The sequence below is a fragment of the Peromyscus californicus genome, unplaced genomic scaffold, assembly GCF_007827085.1.
Source record: "Peromyscus californicus insignis strain IS unplaced genomic scaffold, ASM782708v3 Scaffold_24__1_contigs__length_46423439, whole genome shotgun sequence".
Taxonomy (NCBI): Eukaryota; Metazoa; Chordata; class Mammalia; order Rodentia; family Cricetidae; genus Peromyscus; species Peromyscus californicus.
This window is the reverse complement of record NW_026294535.1, coordinates 45994171-46010141: the sequence shown is the minus strand read 5'-3', so window position 1 is coordinate 46010141 and position 15971 is coordinate 45994171. Positions and strand designations below refer to the sequence as shown.

Here is a 15971-nt window from a genome sequence, read left to right as displayed (position 1 = left end):
TTACTGTGTTTCTATAAATCTGCACTAGCCAACGGTGAGCAAGCAATGGCATGAGAATCTTCTAGGACCAAGCTTTAAACAAAATTTCAGGGAAAATCCCAGATTTTCAAGAGACTGAGGTAGGAAAACCATGGATTCAAGGCCTAACTTGACTACAGAGTGAGTTTAAGGCTTGTCTGAAAGTTCAAAGTTAAAAAAAAAGAGTAGATTTAGCTTGATATCAGTGCACTGTCTTAGATTGAGTTCAATTCTAAATACCATAAAAAACTTGAATGAATGATTAAACAAATAAATAATCCTAGTATGTGTTACTCTTTAGTTGTTTACATTGAAAACTCTAAACTAAACATATTTGTTAGGGTATCAGTGCTTCAATAACAACATGAAATGTTAGAGGGGTCATAGAATAGAGTAAACTCTCTGTACAAAGGTAAAAGTTTCAGCTGCTGGGGTGAAACTAGTCCATTTGTCTAAGGAGCTTCTTCTGTGTTACCTTTCGAAAGGCTTCTTTCACTTCCTTGTTCCTCAAAGTGTAGATAACAGGATTCAGAGCAGGGGTGACCACAGTGTACATGAGAGCAGTAGCCTTGTCGGTGTCTGGGGTGTGTGAACTCTTGGGTTGGAGATAAGTGAACAAGGCAGTGCCATAGAAAAGAGAAACGACCAGAATGTGAGAGGAACAGGTAGAGAAAGCTTTGTGTCTGCCTGCTGCTGAAGGCATTCTCAAGATGGTCAGAAGGATGCGCACATAGGAGCACAGAATAAAGAGACAGGGACTCATAATGAAGATCAGGGAAACGATAAATAGCACAATTTCGTTCTGGGAGGTATCCACACATGCCAGTTTCACCACAGGCATGATGTCACAAAAGAAATGCTGAATTTTTCCTGCTCCACAGAAAGGCAGAGTGAAGATCCATGTGGTCTGGACAGACTCCACCACTGTTCCAGTCATCCAAGACATCCCAGCCAACTTCAAGCAGACAGAAGGACCCATCTGCAGAGTGTAATGCAGTGGGTAACAAATAGCCACAAAGCGATCATAAGCCATGGCTGCCAGCAGGCAGCATTCTGTCAGTCCCAAGATGGTGAATACATACATCTGAGCTGCACAGCCTCCCACACTTATGGTCTTGGGATGCACCAGTAGGTGCACCAGCATCTGAGGCACCACACTGCTGATATAACACATCTCCAGAAAGGAGAGGTTGATCAGGAAGAAGTACATGGGAGTGTGCAGGGAAGGGGTGGCCCAGATCACACAGATGATGAGGAGATTTCCTCCCACAGTAAACAAATAGATAACCAAGAACACAAAGAAGAGGACAAGCTGCAGCTCTGCTAGAGAAGAAAAGGCCACCAATGTGAATTCAGTGCAGAGAGACAGGCTTCCATTCCTCACGAGCTCAGAGTCAGACATCCGTGAAGACAAAAGAGCAGGCAGAAAGTTCCAAGGGACACAGTCAGCAGTGATCAGTGCCAATCACCCTCAGCAATGGAACTCTTCCACTACCAGTGTGCTAACAAAAGAACAGAGACATCTGAATGCCGGTGAGACAAACATCCCATTCAAGTGAATGCATATTTCTGTTGTGGATCTTGTTCTGTTTTCACAGAAACTTGAATAAAAAGGCATCTAAGTAAAGAATTCTAATTTTCACCTAGTAATTCACACAAGCTCTTTTACAATTGACATATGACAGTATTTCAATTATAGAACAAAATTAAATAAGGAAGTGTCATCTAATTATCTGACCTCTACAATCATCTCAAGGCTCCACTTAAATATCCAACAGAAAGAAAGTCTATTCCAGTCACTTAGTTTAGCATTTATCTACATGACAATCTAATTTTGGCTTAAATAGAGTATGTTAATGATTAGACAAATAAGAAACACAGACATAGAAAAACATATAAGATCTTCTCAACATTAATAAACTTTTTCAGGATATTGTGGCTTGGAAGACTGCCTAGAAGGAAAAGCTTCTTCTTGCTGTTGGTATTGTGTTTTACAATGCCAAATGACATGAGTTATAAGCATAAGCAACACTTTTATTTTTTATGAGAGACCATAGGGATTATATCCCTGTATTGTGTAATTATGTTAGTCTCAGGAGAAATATGTTCAACAACAACACAAAATGATGTTTTTTGTGCAACTTGGCTTTTATTTTTTTAGTATATTTTTAGAGATAATCTATTACTATCAAGTATTTCATTGAAGACACAGTAAAGTAAAAGTTTCTAACTGATACCCATGATTCACCTGAAACTCTAAGGACTGTGCTATAGCATCCTTAATGAAGCTCTATTACTGAGTTACCATTCAGATCTTTGCAATACCAGTGGTTGTTGTTTAAAACACAAATGAAGTCCAAACAACCCACAAAGACATTCCAAGCCCTTCACTATCAATCTTTCAGTTGGAGTAGCATAAAAAGTGTGAATGACCAATAACTATTAAATTTCCCATTGAATTGGTTGAAATATCTTAATGAAACATTTTTCTCTTAAGAAATGAACAGTTGCCGGGCGGTGGTGGCGCACACCTTTAATCCCAGCACTCGGGAGGCAGAGCCAGGCGGATCTCTGTGAGTTCGAGGCCAGTCTGGGCTACCAAGTGAGTTCCAGGAGAGGCGCAAAGCTACACAGAGAAACCCTGTCTTGAAAAACCAAAAAAAAAAAAAAAAAAAAGAAAAAAGAAATGAACAGTTTAGGAGAAACAGATGCCAGGAAATAATCAAATTGAGGGCTGAAATCAATAAAATAGAAACAAAGAGAACAATACAAAGAATCGATGAAACAAAGAGTTGGTTCTTTGAGAAAATCAACAAGATAGACAAGCCCTTATCCAAATTAACCAAAAAGCAGAGAGAGAGAGCATCCAAATTAACAAAATCAGAAATGAAAAGGGAAACATAACAACAGACAACGAGGAAATCCAGAGAATCATCAGATCATACTTCAAAAACCTGTACTCCACAAAATTGGAAAATCTAAAATAAATGGATGATTTTCTGGATAGGTACAACATACCAAAGTTAAATCAAGACCAGATAAACAATATAAATAGACCAATAACCCCTAAGGAAATAGAAACAGTCATTAGAAGTCTCCCAACCAAAAAAAGCCCAGGACCAGATGGTTTCAGTGCAGAATTCTACCAGATTTTCAAAGAAGAGCTAACACCAATACTCTTCAAATTGTTCCACACAATAAAAACAGAAGAAACATTACCAAACTCTTTTTATGAGACTACAGTTACCCTGATACCCAAACCACACAAAGATGCTACAAAGAAAGAGAATTACAGATCAATCTCCCTCATGAACATTGATGCAAAAATACTCAATAAAATGCTGGCTAATCAAATCCAGGAACACATCAAAAAAATTATCCACCATGACCAGGTAGGCTTCATCCCAGGGATGCAAGGATGGTTCAATGTACGAAAATCTGTCAATGTAATACACCATATAAACAAACTGAAAGAAAAAAACCACATGATCATCTCATTAGATGCTGAAAAAGCCTTTGACAAAATCCAACACTCCTTCATGTTAAAGGTCTTGGAGAGATCAGGAATACAAAGAATATACCTAAACATAATAAAGGCAATTTACAGCAAGCTGACAGCCAGCATCAAATTAAATGGAGAGAAACTCAAAGCGATTCCACTAAAATCAGGAACAAGACAAGGCTGTCTACTCTCCCCATACTTATTCAACATAGTACTTGAAGTTCTAGCTAGAGCAATAAGACAACAAAAGGAGATCAAGGGGATACAAATTGGAAAGGAAGAAGTCAAACTTTCACTATTTGCTGTGGTGATAGTGTGTTCCCCAAAATATTGTGCACCTAGTAAACTTATCTGGGGTCATAGAACAGAACAGCCACTAGATACAGAGGCCAGAAAATGGTGGCACACACCTTTAATCTCAGCATTCTGAAGGCAGAGATCCATCCAGATCTCTGTGAGTTCAAAGCCACATTGGAAACAGCCAGGCATGGTGACTCACACCTTTAATCCCAGGAAGTGATGGCAGAAAGCTGAAAGGTATATAAGGCATGAAAACCAAGAACTAGAGCTGATTAAGCTTTTAGGCTTTGAGCAGCACAGTTCAGCTGAGATCCATTTGGATGAGGATTCAGAAGCTGCCAGTGTGAGGAAACAGGATCAGCTGAGGAATTGGCAAGGTGACGACGTGACTGTGGCTTGTTCTGCTTCTCTGATCTTCCAGCATTCACCCCAATATCTGGCTTCAGGTTTGTTTTTATTAATAAGACCTTTTAAGATTCGTGCTACATCTTGCAAACGATATGATAGTATACATAAGTTACCCCCAAAATTCTACCAGGGAACTCCTACAGCTGATAAACTCCTTCAGTAAGGTGGCAGGATACAAGATTAACTCAAAAAAAAAGTCAGTAGCCTTCCTATATACAAATGATAAATGGACTGAGAAAGAAATCAGAGAAACATCACCCTTTACAGTAGCCACAAATAATATAAAATACCTTGGGGTAATTTTAACTAAGCAAGTGAAAGACCTGTATAATAAGAGCTTTAAGTCTCTGAAGAAAGAAATCAAAGAAGATATAAGAAAATGGAAAGATCTTCCATGCTCATGAATAGGTAGAATTAACATAGTAAAAATGGCAATCTTACCAAAAGCAATCTACAGATTCAATGCAATACCCACCAAAATCCCAACACAATTCTGCACAGACTTGGAAAGAAAAATACTTAACATTATATGAAAAAACAAAAATCCTAGGACAGCTAAAAGAATCCTGTATAATAAAGCAACCTCTGGAGGTATCATGATCCCTGACCTCAAGCCCTACTATAGAGCTATAGTAATAAAAACAGCTTGGTACTTTCATAAAAACCAACTTTGGACCAATGGAATTGAATTGAAGACCCTGACAATCCACATACCTATGAACATATGATTTCGTTTTTTTATAAAGAAGTCAAAACAGTACCATGGAAAAAAGAAAGCATCTTCAACAAAGGGTGCTGGCATAACTGGATGTGAACATGCAGAAGATTGCAAATAGATCCATATCTGTCTCTATGCACAAAACTCAAGTCCAAGTGGATCAAAGACCTGAATATAAATCCAGTTACACTAAACTTGATAGAAGAGAAAGTAGGAAGTAGTCTGGAACTCATTGGCACAGGAGACCACTTCTTAAATATAACACCAGTAGCACAGACACTGAGAGAAACAATTAATAAATGGGACCTCCTGAAACTGAGAAGCTTTTGTAAAGCAAAGGACATAGTCAATAAGACCAAACGACAGCCTACAGAGTGGGAAAAGATCTTCACCAACCCCACATCTAACAGAGGGCTGATCTCCAAAATATATAAAGAACTCAAAAAGCTAGACTTCAAAATAATGAACAATTCAATTTTAAAAAAAAAATGGGCTACAGAGCTTAACAGAGAGTTCTCAACAGAAGAATCTCAAATGGCTGAAAGACATTTAAGGAATTGCTCAACATCCTTAGTCATCAGGGAAATGCAAATCAAAACAACTCTGAGATACCATCTTATATCTGTCAGAATGGCTAAGATCAAAAACACTGAGACAGATTATGTTGGAGAGGATGTGAAGCAAGGGGAACACTCCTCCACTGTTGGTGGGAATGCAAACTTGTACAGCCACTCTGGAAGTCAGTATGGTGGTTTCTCAGAAAATTGAGAATAAGTCTTCCTCAAGACCCAGCTATGCCACTCTTGGGCATATACCCAAGGAATGCTCATTCTTACCACAAGGACACATGCTCAACTATGTTCATATCAGCATTATTCATAATACCAAGAACCTGGAAACAACCTAGATGCCCCTCAACTGAAGAATGGATAAAGAAAATATGGTCCATATACACAATGGTGTACTACTCAGCAGTAAAAAAAAAATGATATCATGAAATTTGCAGGCAAATGGATGGAACTAGAAAATATCATCCTGAGTGAGGTAACCCAGACTCAGAAGCACAAACATAGTATGCACTCACTCATAAGTGGATACTAGATTCGAGGGAAGGGATGGCCAGACTGCAACCCACAGCTCCAGAGAGGCTAACTAACAGGGAAAGACTCTAGGAGGGACACATGGATGGCCAAGGGAAGGAGAAGTGGATGAGATCTACATGAGTGGACTGGGAGTGGGGGGGTTGGCAGTGAGGAGTGGGGCATGAGAACATAGGGAAATAGGAGGGTCGAGCTGGAACAGGGACAGAGTGTGAGGGCCAGGAGGGAGATACCATGATAGATGAGGACATCGTGGGAAAAGGAAGAGGCAGGGTGCTGGGGAGGTTCTCAGAAATCCACAAGGATGACACCCACCTTGGAGTGCTGGCAGTAGTCTAGAGGGTGCCTGTACTGGTCTACTCTGGTGATCAGTCTAGTGATACCCTAACCGTCATCATAGAGCCTTTGTCCAGTGACTGATGGAGGCAGATGCAGAGATCCATGGCCAGGCACCAGGTTGAGCTCTGGGAATCCAATCAATGAGAGAAAGGAGGGATTCTGCAGGCGGAGGACATTGAGATCATGGTGGGAAAATGTGCAGAGATGACTGGCCACACTAGTGGTAGCCCATGAACTGTAGACTAGTGGCTGTGGAGCCCCCATGGGACTGGACTAGGCTATCTGGATATGGAAGATTGGCTCGAACTATTTGGGGGGCACCCAGGCAGGGGGATCGGGATCCGTCCCTGGTGCATGGGCAGGCTTTTGGGAGCCTAGTGCCTGCAGTGTGACACCTTGTGCAGCCTTGGTACAGTGGGGAGGGGCTTGGACTGGCCTAGGCTCAGTGTGCAGGGCTCTGCTGACTCCCCATGGGAGACCTTGATTTGGGGGATGTGGAGATGTGAGGTGGCTTGGGAGGGAGAGCTGGGGGGTGGGATGAGGTGGGATCTGTGGGTGGTATGTAGAGTGAGTAGAAAATTTCTTAATAAATAAAAATAAAAAAAGAAATGAACAGTTTGAGGTCTGGCATCACAGCCCAGTGGGTAACGAAATCTGAGGGATGCAATGGGGAAACAGACTCACTAACACAAAGCAAGGTAGATGTGCTGCAGATCCGCTGCTGATCCAGCTTCTGTTCTCCTCAAGGCTGATGGGGACCAACTGCAAGCCACTTCCACTGCTTTCTGACCCAGTCTCCTCACCCCAAGAGAGAGCAGGACTCTCTCTCTCTTCCCTCTTAAGCAGTGACATATACAGACAAGAAGCCACGCCCCAAGGCTTGTATCACAAAACTATTGGTGGAACGAATTCCCACAACAGAAATCTGCTGTAATAACTTGGTGACCAGAGTTTAATCCTTCAACCAATATGGTAGATGGTGAGGAAGTCACCACACATGCTCATGTGTACACACACACACACACACACACACACACACACACACACACACACACACACATAAACACACACAACAAATAAGTAAATGATATAATTACAATTTTTTTAATTCAAAGTTAATGCTTTGGTTAAAGTATGTCTTTTCACTGACATCCAACATCCTCAGGTACTATCATAAGAATTAAAAGCAAAAGAAAGGAACAGTGAGAAACCAAATTTGAAGGTATTATCTTAGGTAGATCTGTTTCTACTTCTTCTACAGCTACCAACTGCAGTCAAACACTGGAGTTTTTAGAAGAGAGAAGTCCCAAGGGAGAGAATTATTCAAGAAGAGAAAGACACATGAGTGGATAGATACATAAATTGAGATATATTGATCAGATAGTACTGGAATTTCTATAGAATTGACTACATGTTTAAGGAGACTAAGATGTTCCACAACAGACCATCTACATGCTGGAGACACTGGGATGTTGGTTCCATCCCAAAGGTCTCAGGAACAGAAAAACTTGTCATGTAAGTTTTCAGTGTGAGACTGGAAGTTTGAGAATCTGAAGATATAATCATAAGCCACTAAAGCCAGAGATCTTGGAGTTTTCATACCCAAGAAATTAGAAAGAGTGTATCCACACTCAAAGAGATACTCAAATTGGCATTTCCCTATCAGATTTCTATCTCTCTGAGCTTTCCACAACTTCAGGTAATTATAATTGGATCACATCTGCCTATACTGGATGTGGCTCTTATTCTCTCCATTTGCAGTATATAATTTCTATTACTTTTTTGTTTTAAAGTTTTTATTTATTTTCTCCTTTTATCAAAATTAGATATTTCTCTCATACATATATCCTGATTACAGTTTCCCCTGCCTTTGCTCCTCCCAGTTCCTCCCCACCTCTCCTTCAATCTGGACCCACTCCCTTTCTGTATCTCATTAGAAAAAAACAAGCTTTTATGACATAACAACAAAACATACCAAAATAAAATATAATACAATAAAAACCCATCACATTGAAGCTGGACAAGACAAAATAGCAGAAGGAAAAGAATACCAAGAACAGGCACAAGAATCAGAGACTCACTCATTAACACACTCAGAGTCCTATAAAAATACTAAACTGAAAGCTATAATATATATGCAGAGGAGCTGTGTTGGCCCTGTGTTTGCTGCTTCAGTCTCTGTGAGTGTCATGCCTCATCTAGATTCATCTCCAGTTCCATTCTGTCCCTGGAAGGCCCACCTGTTCTCTCCTGACTAGCTATTGACCATTCAGCTCTTTATTAAACCAATCAGAAGGTGCCTTGGCAAAGACATATCTTCACAGTGTACAAAAAGACTATCCCACAACAACTGATATTGTAAACCTATGTAAGTATCTATTGCTGTAGAGGTCATGTACCCTAGAGAAGAAACTACTACTAAAATTTTCTTAAATCAGTATAACTTCTAACTATATTCTAAACACTTATTATACCCACAGGTGAGAGTAGGCCTTATCCCTCATTGAAGAAGCTTCATTTTGCAGCAGACAGAGATTACTGCAGAGATTCACAACTGGTCAAAATACAGAGTAAGTTACCATGGAGTGCCCAACCCCAATTAGTTCATCTGTAACACAACCCCTATACCTAAGGTTCAGGGACTATTGCAGAAAAATGGGTAGAAAGATTGTAGGGGCCAGAGGTCCAGGATAGCCACTGCTAGATATTGTCTATGAGACACAAAAGGCATGATGTACCCATGAAATCTCAACAATATAGTTGCCTAAATAAGACCTGCATAATAACAACACCAACTGACATGCCAACAGGAATGAGAGAGCAATTTTACAAGGCCCCTGAATGAAGATCTGTAAGATAGTATCTGCTCAGAGAGAGAGAGAATCGTTTTCCCCACATGATCCTGGGGAATAGGTTATAGGTTGATAGGTTAGCCTGTAACAAATGGACAGTGTTGGATGCATATGAGTACAACAAGCAACACTATATGGACTCAGTAGGTTTCAAGAAATTGTCATGAATCTGAAAAGGAATTATGGAGTAGGAATGGAGAAATCAACAACAAAAGCAAGAGAGGTAGAAATTATGTTATTAAAGGTATTCTTATATGAATTTTAAAAAATAAAAATATATATTAAAATTCTAATTTCACTTATGTGGACCCAGAAACAAGAAATTTATCTATGTATTATCTCATCTATTACTTGTATCACTTTACCTATTGATAGCAGTAACTGCAAAACTATAAAACAATATTAATTTCCTTCATTTTGCATTAGCATTTTAGTAATGTAAAAGACTGTCAAATTTCTTGCTCTTTATCTTATCTATGTGTTCTTTGCAATGATAATGTTCAAACCCAGAGCACTGGACATTCTAATTTTTTTTTTTCAAACATAGGGTTTCACTGTGTAGCTCTTACTGTCCTGGAACTCTGTAGACTTGGCTGGCTTCAGTCTCACAGTGCCTCCCAGTTACTGGGATTAAAGGCATGTGTTACTACATCTGACTATGTAGTGGGTAGCCATTCCAGCTTTGATCTGGAAGTTCCAACCCCCATTGAGACTTCGGCAACTGTCACGCCTACAAGGCGGGGCCAACGGAGGTGCCTGGAGACCTGAGATCAGGATGGGTGGCGCACTCACTCGGTTCGGGACCTTGGACGGTGAAGGTGGGCCAAGCAGAGCTCCAGAGAACACTGCTGGACTGCCATACACCTTCCCCAGACCCCGCGACCTACCTATCCCTTAACTTGTAAGTTACGCCATTAAATAAATCTCCTTTTAACTACGTGGAGTGGCCTTAATAATTTCACCAAAGACTGTGTAAGTTTTTTATATGCATTTATTTTATACATCTCTGAAGCCAAGACCACTGTGAGGTAGCAATATTTCCTGGGCAGGTGGTCCTCTTCTGTATAAAAATACTAAGCACGAGCCTATGGGTGAGCCAGAAACTAAGCCAGCAAACACCATTTCTTCAGGTTCCTGTCTATGGCTTCCTGTCTTCAGGTTCTTGCCTCACGTTCCTACATAGACTTTTGCTTTTGATAGATTCTGAACTGGCAGTGTAAGCCAAGTAAACCCTTTTCTCTCCAAGGTCTTTGGTGTTTTATAATAACAACAAAAAGAAAACTAAATCGGTCTGGAAACAGAGCTTGTAAATGGACTTGGGTAGCTAACTGAGGAAATTTCCTAGCAAAATGATGAAACTTATACAAAAAGTGCTTGTGTCTGTGTGTGTGTGTGTGTGTGTGTGTGTGTGTGTGTGTGTGTGTGAGAGAGAGAGAGAGAGAGAGAGAGAGAGAGAGAGAGAGAGAGAGAGAGAGAGAGAGAGAGAGAGAGAGAGAGAGAGAGTTGAGCCAATAACTTAAACAAAGAGGAATCAGGACTTGATAACTTTGGGAAATCCTTATAATAAGCCATGTGATCCCAGCCATGGCATTCTGCTTTACTACATACCCAGAAACAACATAGCTAAGTGGCCCTGGACTGAAGCCATGCGCCAAAATAAATGCTTTGTTTATCTCAGGAATATCCTGGGCTCTGACTAAAACTCTATGTCTTTATCTATTAAGTGGCAAGGTAAGTATTTTTTAGTTCATTAAATTCTCATAAAGTAAATAGTGCTGGCATTGTAGTTCAGTATTTGAGTGCTAGCTTAACACTCACAGAACCCTGTGTTTCATTTCTAGCACTGAAAAAAATGGACAAAATAAATGGACATTTATTTGAAGTGACATTTGGAATATTACTTTAATCTATAAATCTTACTTGTGTCATCAAGAATTTATAATATGTTTATTACTAAAAACTTCAAAAAGCTGGTACTTAGCTAGGATACCCATCTGTTTTGGAAATACAAAATTCTCTTGTAATAGAGTGGAACTGAATTATCAGGGAACATACACCTGATGCTTATTATTAGCCATGTGCTGGAGCATTGTGGTAAATGTTTGACTGAGCATGTTTATGACTATTTTTTGTTACCCTTAGAATTTTCTAATGAATAATTCTTATTGTAAACTTTTCATTAATTTCTTAATCTATATGAAAAAAAATCTCAAATGTGTATGTGGTATTTTAATCCTACCTTAAAAGAGACATTTTAGCTTCTATTTTTATTCTTATACATTATTTCACTTTTAAATGTAACTTCTGAGTTCATACAGAACAGTCATATAATCAAAATATATATCCCCAGTTTTAAATGCTCAAGTGAAAAAATGTTATATACATTTCATGTTTAAATATTATCTTACATACCATTTTTGGATGAGTTTATTTGGTATTTAAAATAAAATTTAAAGGTCGTGTTCTAAGTGTGGGCTATAAATTTATATAAATATTGAATTTGATTTTTTCTCATAATAAATGTGAAAATATTACAGGAAAAACTAAAATATATTCTTCACATAGTCTTAATACAGCAATATTTGTAATACCCAAGAGTCCCATAACAAAAGAAGCATTATTCTGAAGTGTATGTTGAAATGTAGTCATAATTTACAGAAATCATAGTCAATTCTAAAAGGCAATCCATAGTCTCCCTTTGGGGTAAAATGTTGTTCAATTAACAGTAGTCCTTTACAATGTCCCAGGGATCATTTCCCCAAGGTTAGTTACACTTTTAAATATTGTTACTAAAACACATTCACCATTTAGTGCCAAAACAAAGCAGGTTAGTTTATCTAAGCCTTTTGTTTTATTGAAGACTGAGATATTAAAAATTTCAAGTTCTGTTATCATTACCCTTTGAAAAACTGGTTGGACTTCAAATTAAAGGAGAAATGTCAGCCATTAGTTGGTAAGATATATCCAGAGATTTCTTTGTAATTTCTTTTGCCTCTCAACTTCAATTTTTAAACATGTTATTTTATATTACATCCCTGTATTGCCCAAATATTCTAAGAAAAATAATGGAACTGTTTAATTAGAGAAGATGGAATAAGTTTGTCCTGCATTAAAATAAAACAAATGATGGAACACTTGTATTACCTGGAAAGTCATGGGATGCTAAAAATTTGGTTACTTTAAAAAAGTAATAAAATTTATTTTATTTTATATTTTATTAAAATTTGATTTGGGCTGATTTCATTGATAAAGCAATAGTGATGTACATAGAAGCACTTTGGACTTTAATCACACAAGCATGTGCAGTTCAGACACCAAGGTATTTGTTCATATGCATGTAGGCTTGTTAGAAGTCCTGCTGTTTTGGGGGAAATCCTAAGACCATCACACCAGCTTCATATTGTAGGTACTCATAGGTTTCATAGATACTCATCACATAACAACACTGAGTCAAAATTATTTTTATAAAAAAATACAGTTTTCCCAGAATCAACTAGAATGAGAAATAAAATTTTATTTCTTGTGTTAAAAGGTCAATTAATTTTTTAGTGGTCATGAATAAATGTTTCAGCCTCAGTAACATATAACTAATTAAATTAGAATCCAATACTCTACTGAGAACAAGAATGTATTTTATGGATTTTTATTGTTTGTTATTTATTGTTACTTATTTTATTTAAGATGGTATCTATATTGATGAATGCTTTTGATATATCTTATCTTGATTTTTTTACTAGAAATTGTCTAAAATATGACTTGTGAAAACCACACCAGAGTCACTGAATTTGTTCTTCTGGGATTCACAAGCAACCCTGACATGCAGGTTTCCCTCTTCGTTTTGTTTCTGGCCATCTATTCAGTTACCTTGCTGGGGAATTTTCTCATTGTCACAGTTACCAGTGTGGACCCTGCTCTTCAAACACCCATGTATTTCTTTCTGCGAAACCTATCACTGCTTGAAGTGTGTTTTACTCTGGTCATGGTGCCAAAGATGCTGGTAGACCTAGTGTCAACAAGGAAAGTCATCTCTTTCGTGGCCTGTGGCACCCAGATGTACTTCTTCTTCTTCTTTGGCAGCTCTGAATGTTTTCTCCTCTCGATGATGGCTTATGACCGCTTTGTGGCCATCTGTAACCCTCTCCGTTATTCTGTCATAATGAATAGGTCCCTGTGCTTGTATATGGCCATAGGTTCTTGGCTGTCTGGTGTTCCTGTGTCCATGCTTCAGACAGCTTGGATGATGGCGCTTCCTTTCTGTGGGCCCAATTCTGTAGACCACTTTTTTTGTGATGGTCCTCCTGTCTTAAAATTAGTTACTGAAGATACAACTACATATGAAATGCAAGCACTTGCATCCACTCTTCTTTTTATCATGTTTCCATTTTCTCTCATTTTGGTCTCTTATACCCGCATTATTGGGACCATTTTGAGGATGCCATCTGCTACTGGTCGCCAAAAGGCATTTTCTACTTGTTCATCACACCTTATTGTGGTATCCCTCTTTTATGGAACAGCCAGCTTGACTTATCTAAGGCCCAAATCTAGCCAGTCTCCTGAGAGCAAGAAACTCGTTTCTTTGTCTTATACTGTCATTACACCTATGTTAAACCCCATCATTTACAGCCTAAGGAACAATGAAGTGAAAGGAGCAGTCAAGAGAACTATCACTCGAAAGGTCTTAAAGAAGTTAGATGCGTTATAAGATCCTTCATGCAGAGCATTTCTTAGCAAAGTGGGGATACAGTATTCACCTACATTTCAGGGAAAGGAGTGGATGTTTTTTCTTGTTTCATCAGAATAACTTCAATATTGGGCTCATCCCAAGCCATCGATCAGAGTCCTCACAAGGAAGAAATGGAACTCTCAAGTTGAAGTAGTTGAGGAAAAGATTTTAAGCAGACCATTTAAAAACTGTGGGAAAGTTTATGTGATTGCCACTCAGGTCATATGATGGAAATTGGACACCCTTTGGCCTGAAGTGGTAAGTGTTTTTATTAATTGCACATATGCAGATATTCCTCAGAACATGATATATGAAAAAACTACAGGAGCTCTGCACCAAAAAACAGCAGTGATCCCAGTCTTATCCTGTTTTTATTTTAAGTATATGATTGCTTCTATTCTTCCCCAAACCAAATCTGAAGCAGAGAGTGAAACTGTCTTTGACTCAGTATATGAAGACCAGACTTTTAGGGAATGAAGCCAGATGGAAAAGGGCAACAAATATGATGCAGAGTAAATGTAAATATCCACCACAAACTTGTGATCTATTGTTAATGAGATAGAAGAATGTAATGTGGTTTAAGTGATTTTTTTATTAATGTAGATTTTCTAAAAAATGAGATTTACAGATTCAAGGAATTCATAATGCAAACTCTTAATGTGAATTCCATACTTAAATGAGCCTTTAAAATAAAATTATCTTAGAATTAAAGTTTGATTATATAATTATGGACTTTTTGCTCAGAGACTAAGTTAGGTATTACTTATTTACTAATCACCTGTTTTTATAGTTTAAATAAAAATATTCACAGTACACCATGGCACAAAAGCAGAACAGAGACCTGCTGCAAGACATGCTGATGTAGTTGGTGCAAATGTTATGGGAGTTATCAACCACTTCGGATTGGATTTAAGGCCCACTCCATGAGATGGACCTCATAATGGCCAGTGCTAATGTGGCTAATTATCTGAGAACAGATAGGTCACAGGCCTAAGGGAAAATCTGCTGTGGTTATTCTGCTAAACAAATGTAACGGTAAAATGATTCCTAGTGATACATTGCTATACCCATAGACCAGCGCTTTGCTCATAAGAGAAGCTTTTTCTTGCAGTAAATGGGAATTAACACAGAGACCCACAACTGGACAATGTGTAGAGAGTGAGAGACTTTGGAGCATTCAGTCCTAAATAGGATGTCTTCATCAAACTCCTACTTCTCTCAAGGCTCAGAGATCTATGGGAAGAGGAAGTGGAAAGATTGTAAGAACCAAAGAGGATGGATGACTCCAAGGAAACAGTGTCTCCCAGACACAGCACTGACGCACATATGAACTCACAGAGACTATGGCAGCACACAACACCTGCACAGGTTCAAACCAGGCGGCCTCCCAGGACTGAGAGGGGGAGGTAGATTTGTGGCCCCATAACAAACCAGGAATCTGTTTGCAACTGATTCATGCAAGCAAAGGGAAATTCAGTTTTCTATAATGGAGTACCACTGAGTATATCAATCATACTCCAGGACAGGCTCAGTGCTGAGGAGTAGTTGGCCAACACAAAAGGAACTCCATGTTTTGGGGTTTTGTTTTGTTTTGTTATGAGCTTTTTGTTTATTTTTGGCTTTGCTTTTGCCTAATTGGTTTTGTGTTTATTTGAATTTCATTTTTGTATTCCTTTTGAAAAGGAGAGAAAGAGAAAGAACATAAAGTTGATAGGGGAGGAGGATCTGGGAGAAGATGGGGAGGAAAAAGGCACTATCAAAATATATTGTAAGAAAAAATGTTTAAATTAAAATAGTAGCAATATTACAAATGTGATTTACTGTGATAATACTCCTGAGGCAAATCGAGTGGTAAATTCTGCTGAATTTTTGTTTTTCATGAGAGAAAATTAGTATCAAACAGTATAAATAGCTTGACAAAGCAGAATTACTGAGAGATAACTGCTTCTCAATTAAATCTGTTCTTCTTGAATTTTAAATCCATTATATTAATGTCATAAATAGCTTTAGT

The 15971-nt window shown here is 38.4% G+C and overlaps 2 protein-coding genes across 2 annotated transcripts; one reads left to right on the top strand and one right to left on the bottom strand.

Moving 5' to 3' along the window:
- Positions 1–457: 457 nt before the first annotated feature.
- Positions 458–1420, bottom strand: LOC128119677 (olfactory receptor 10A4-like). Its single transcript, XM_052753113.1, has one exon. It carries the CDS (start codon positions 1418–1420, stop codon positions 458–460), a length of 963 nt encoding a protein of 320 aa, XP_052609073.1.
- An 11568-nt stretch (positions 1421–12988) lies between these two features.
- LOC128119978 (olfactory receptor 10A7) lies at positions 12989–13939 on the top strand. Its single transcript, XM_052753749.1, has one exon. It carries the CDS (start codon positions 12989–12991, stop codon positions 13937–13939), a length of 951 nt encoding a protein of 316 aa, XP_052609709.1.
- The last annotated feature ends 2032 nt before the right edge of the window (positions 13940–15971 follow it).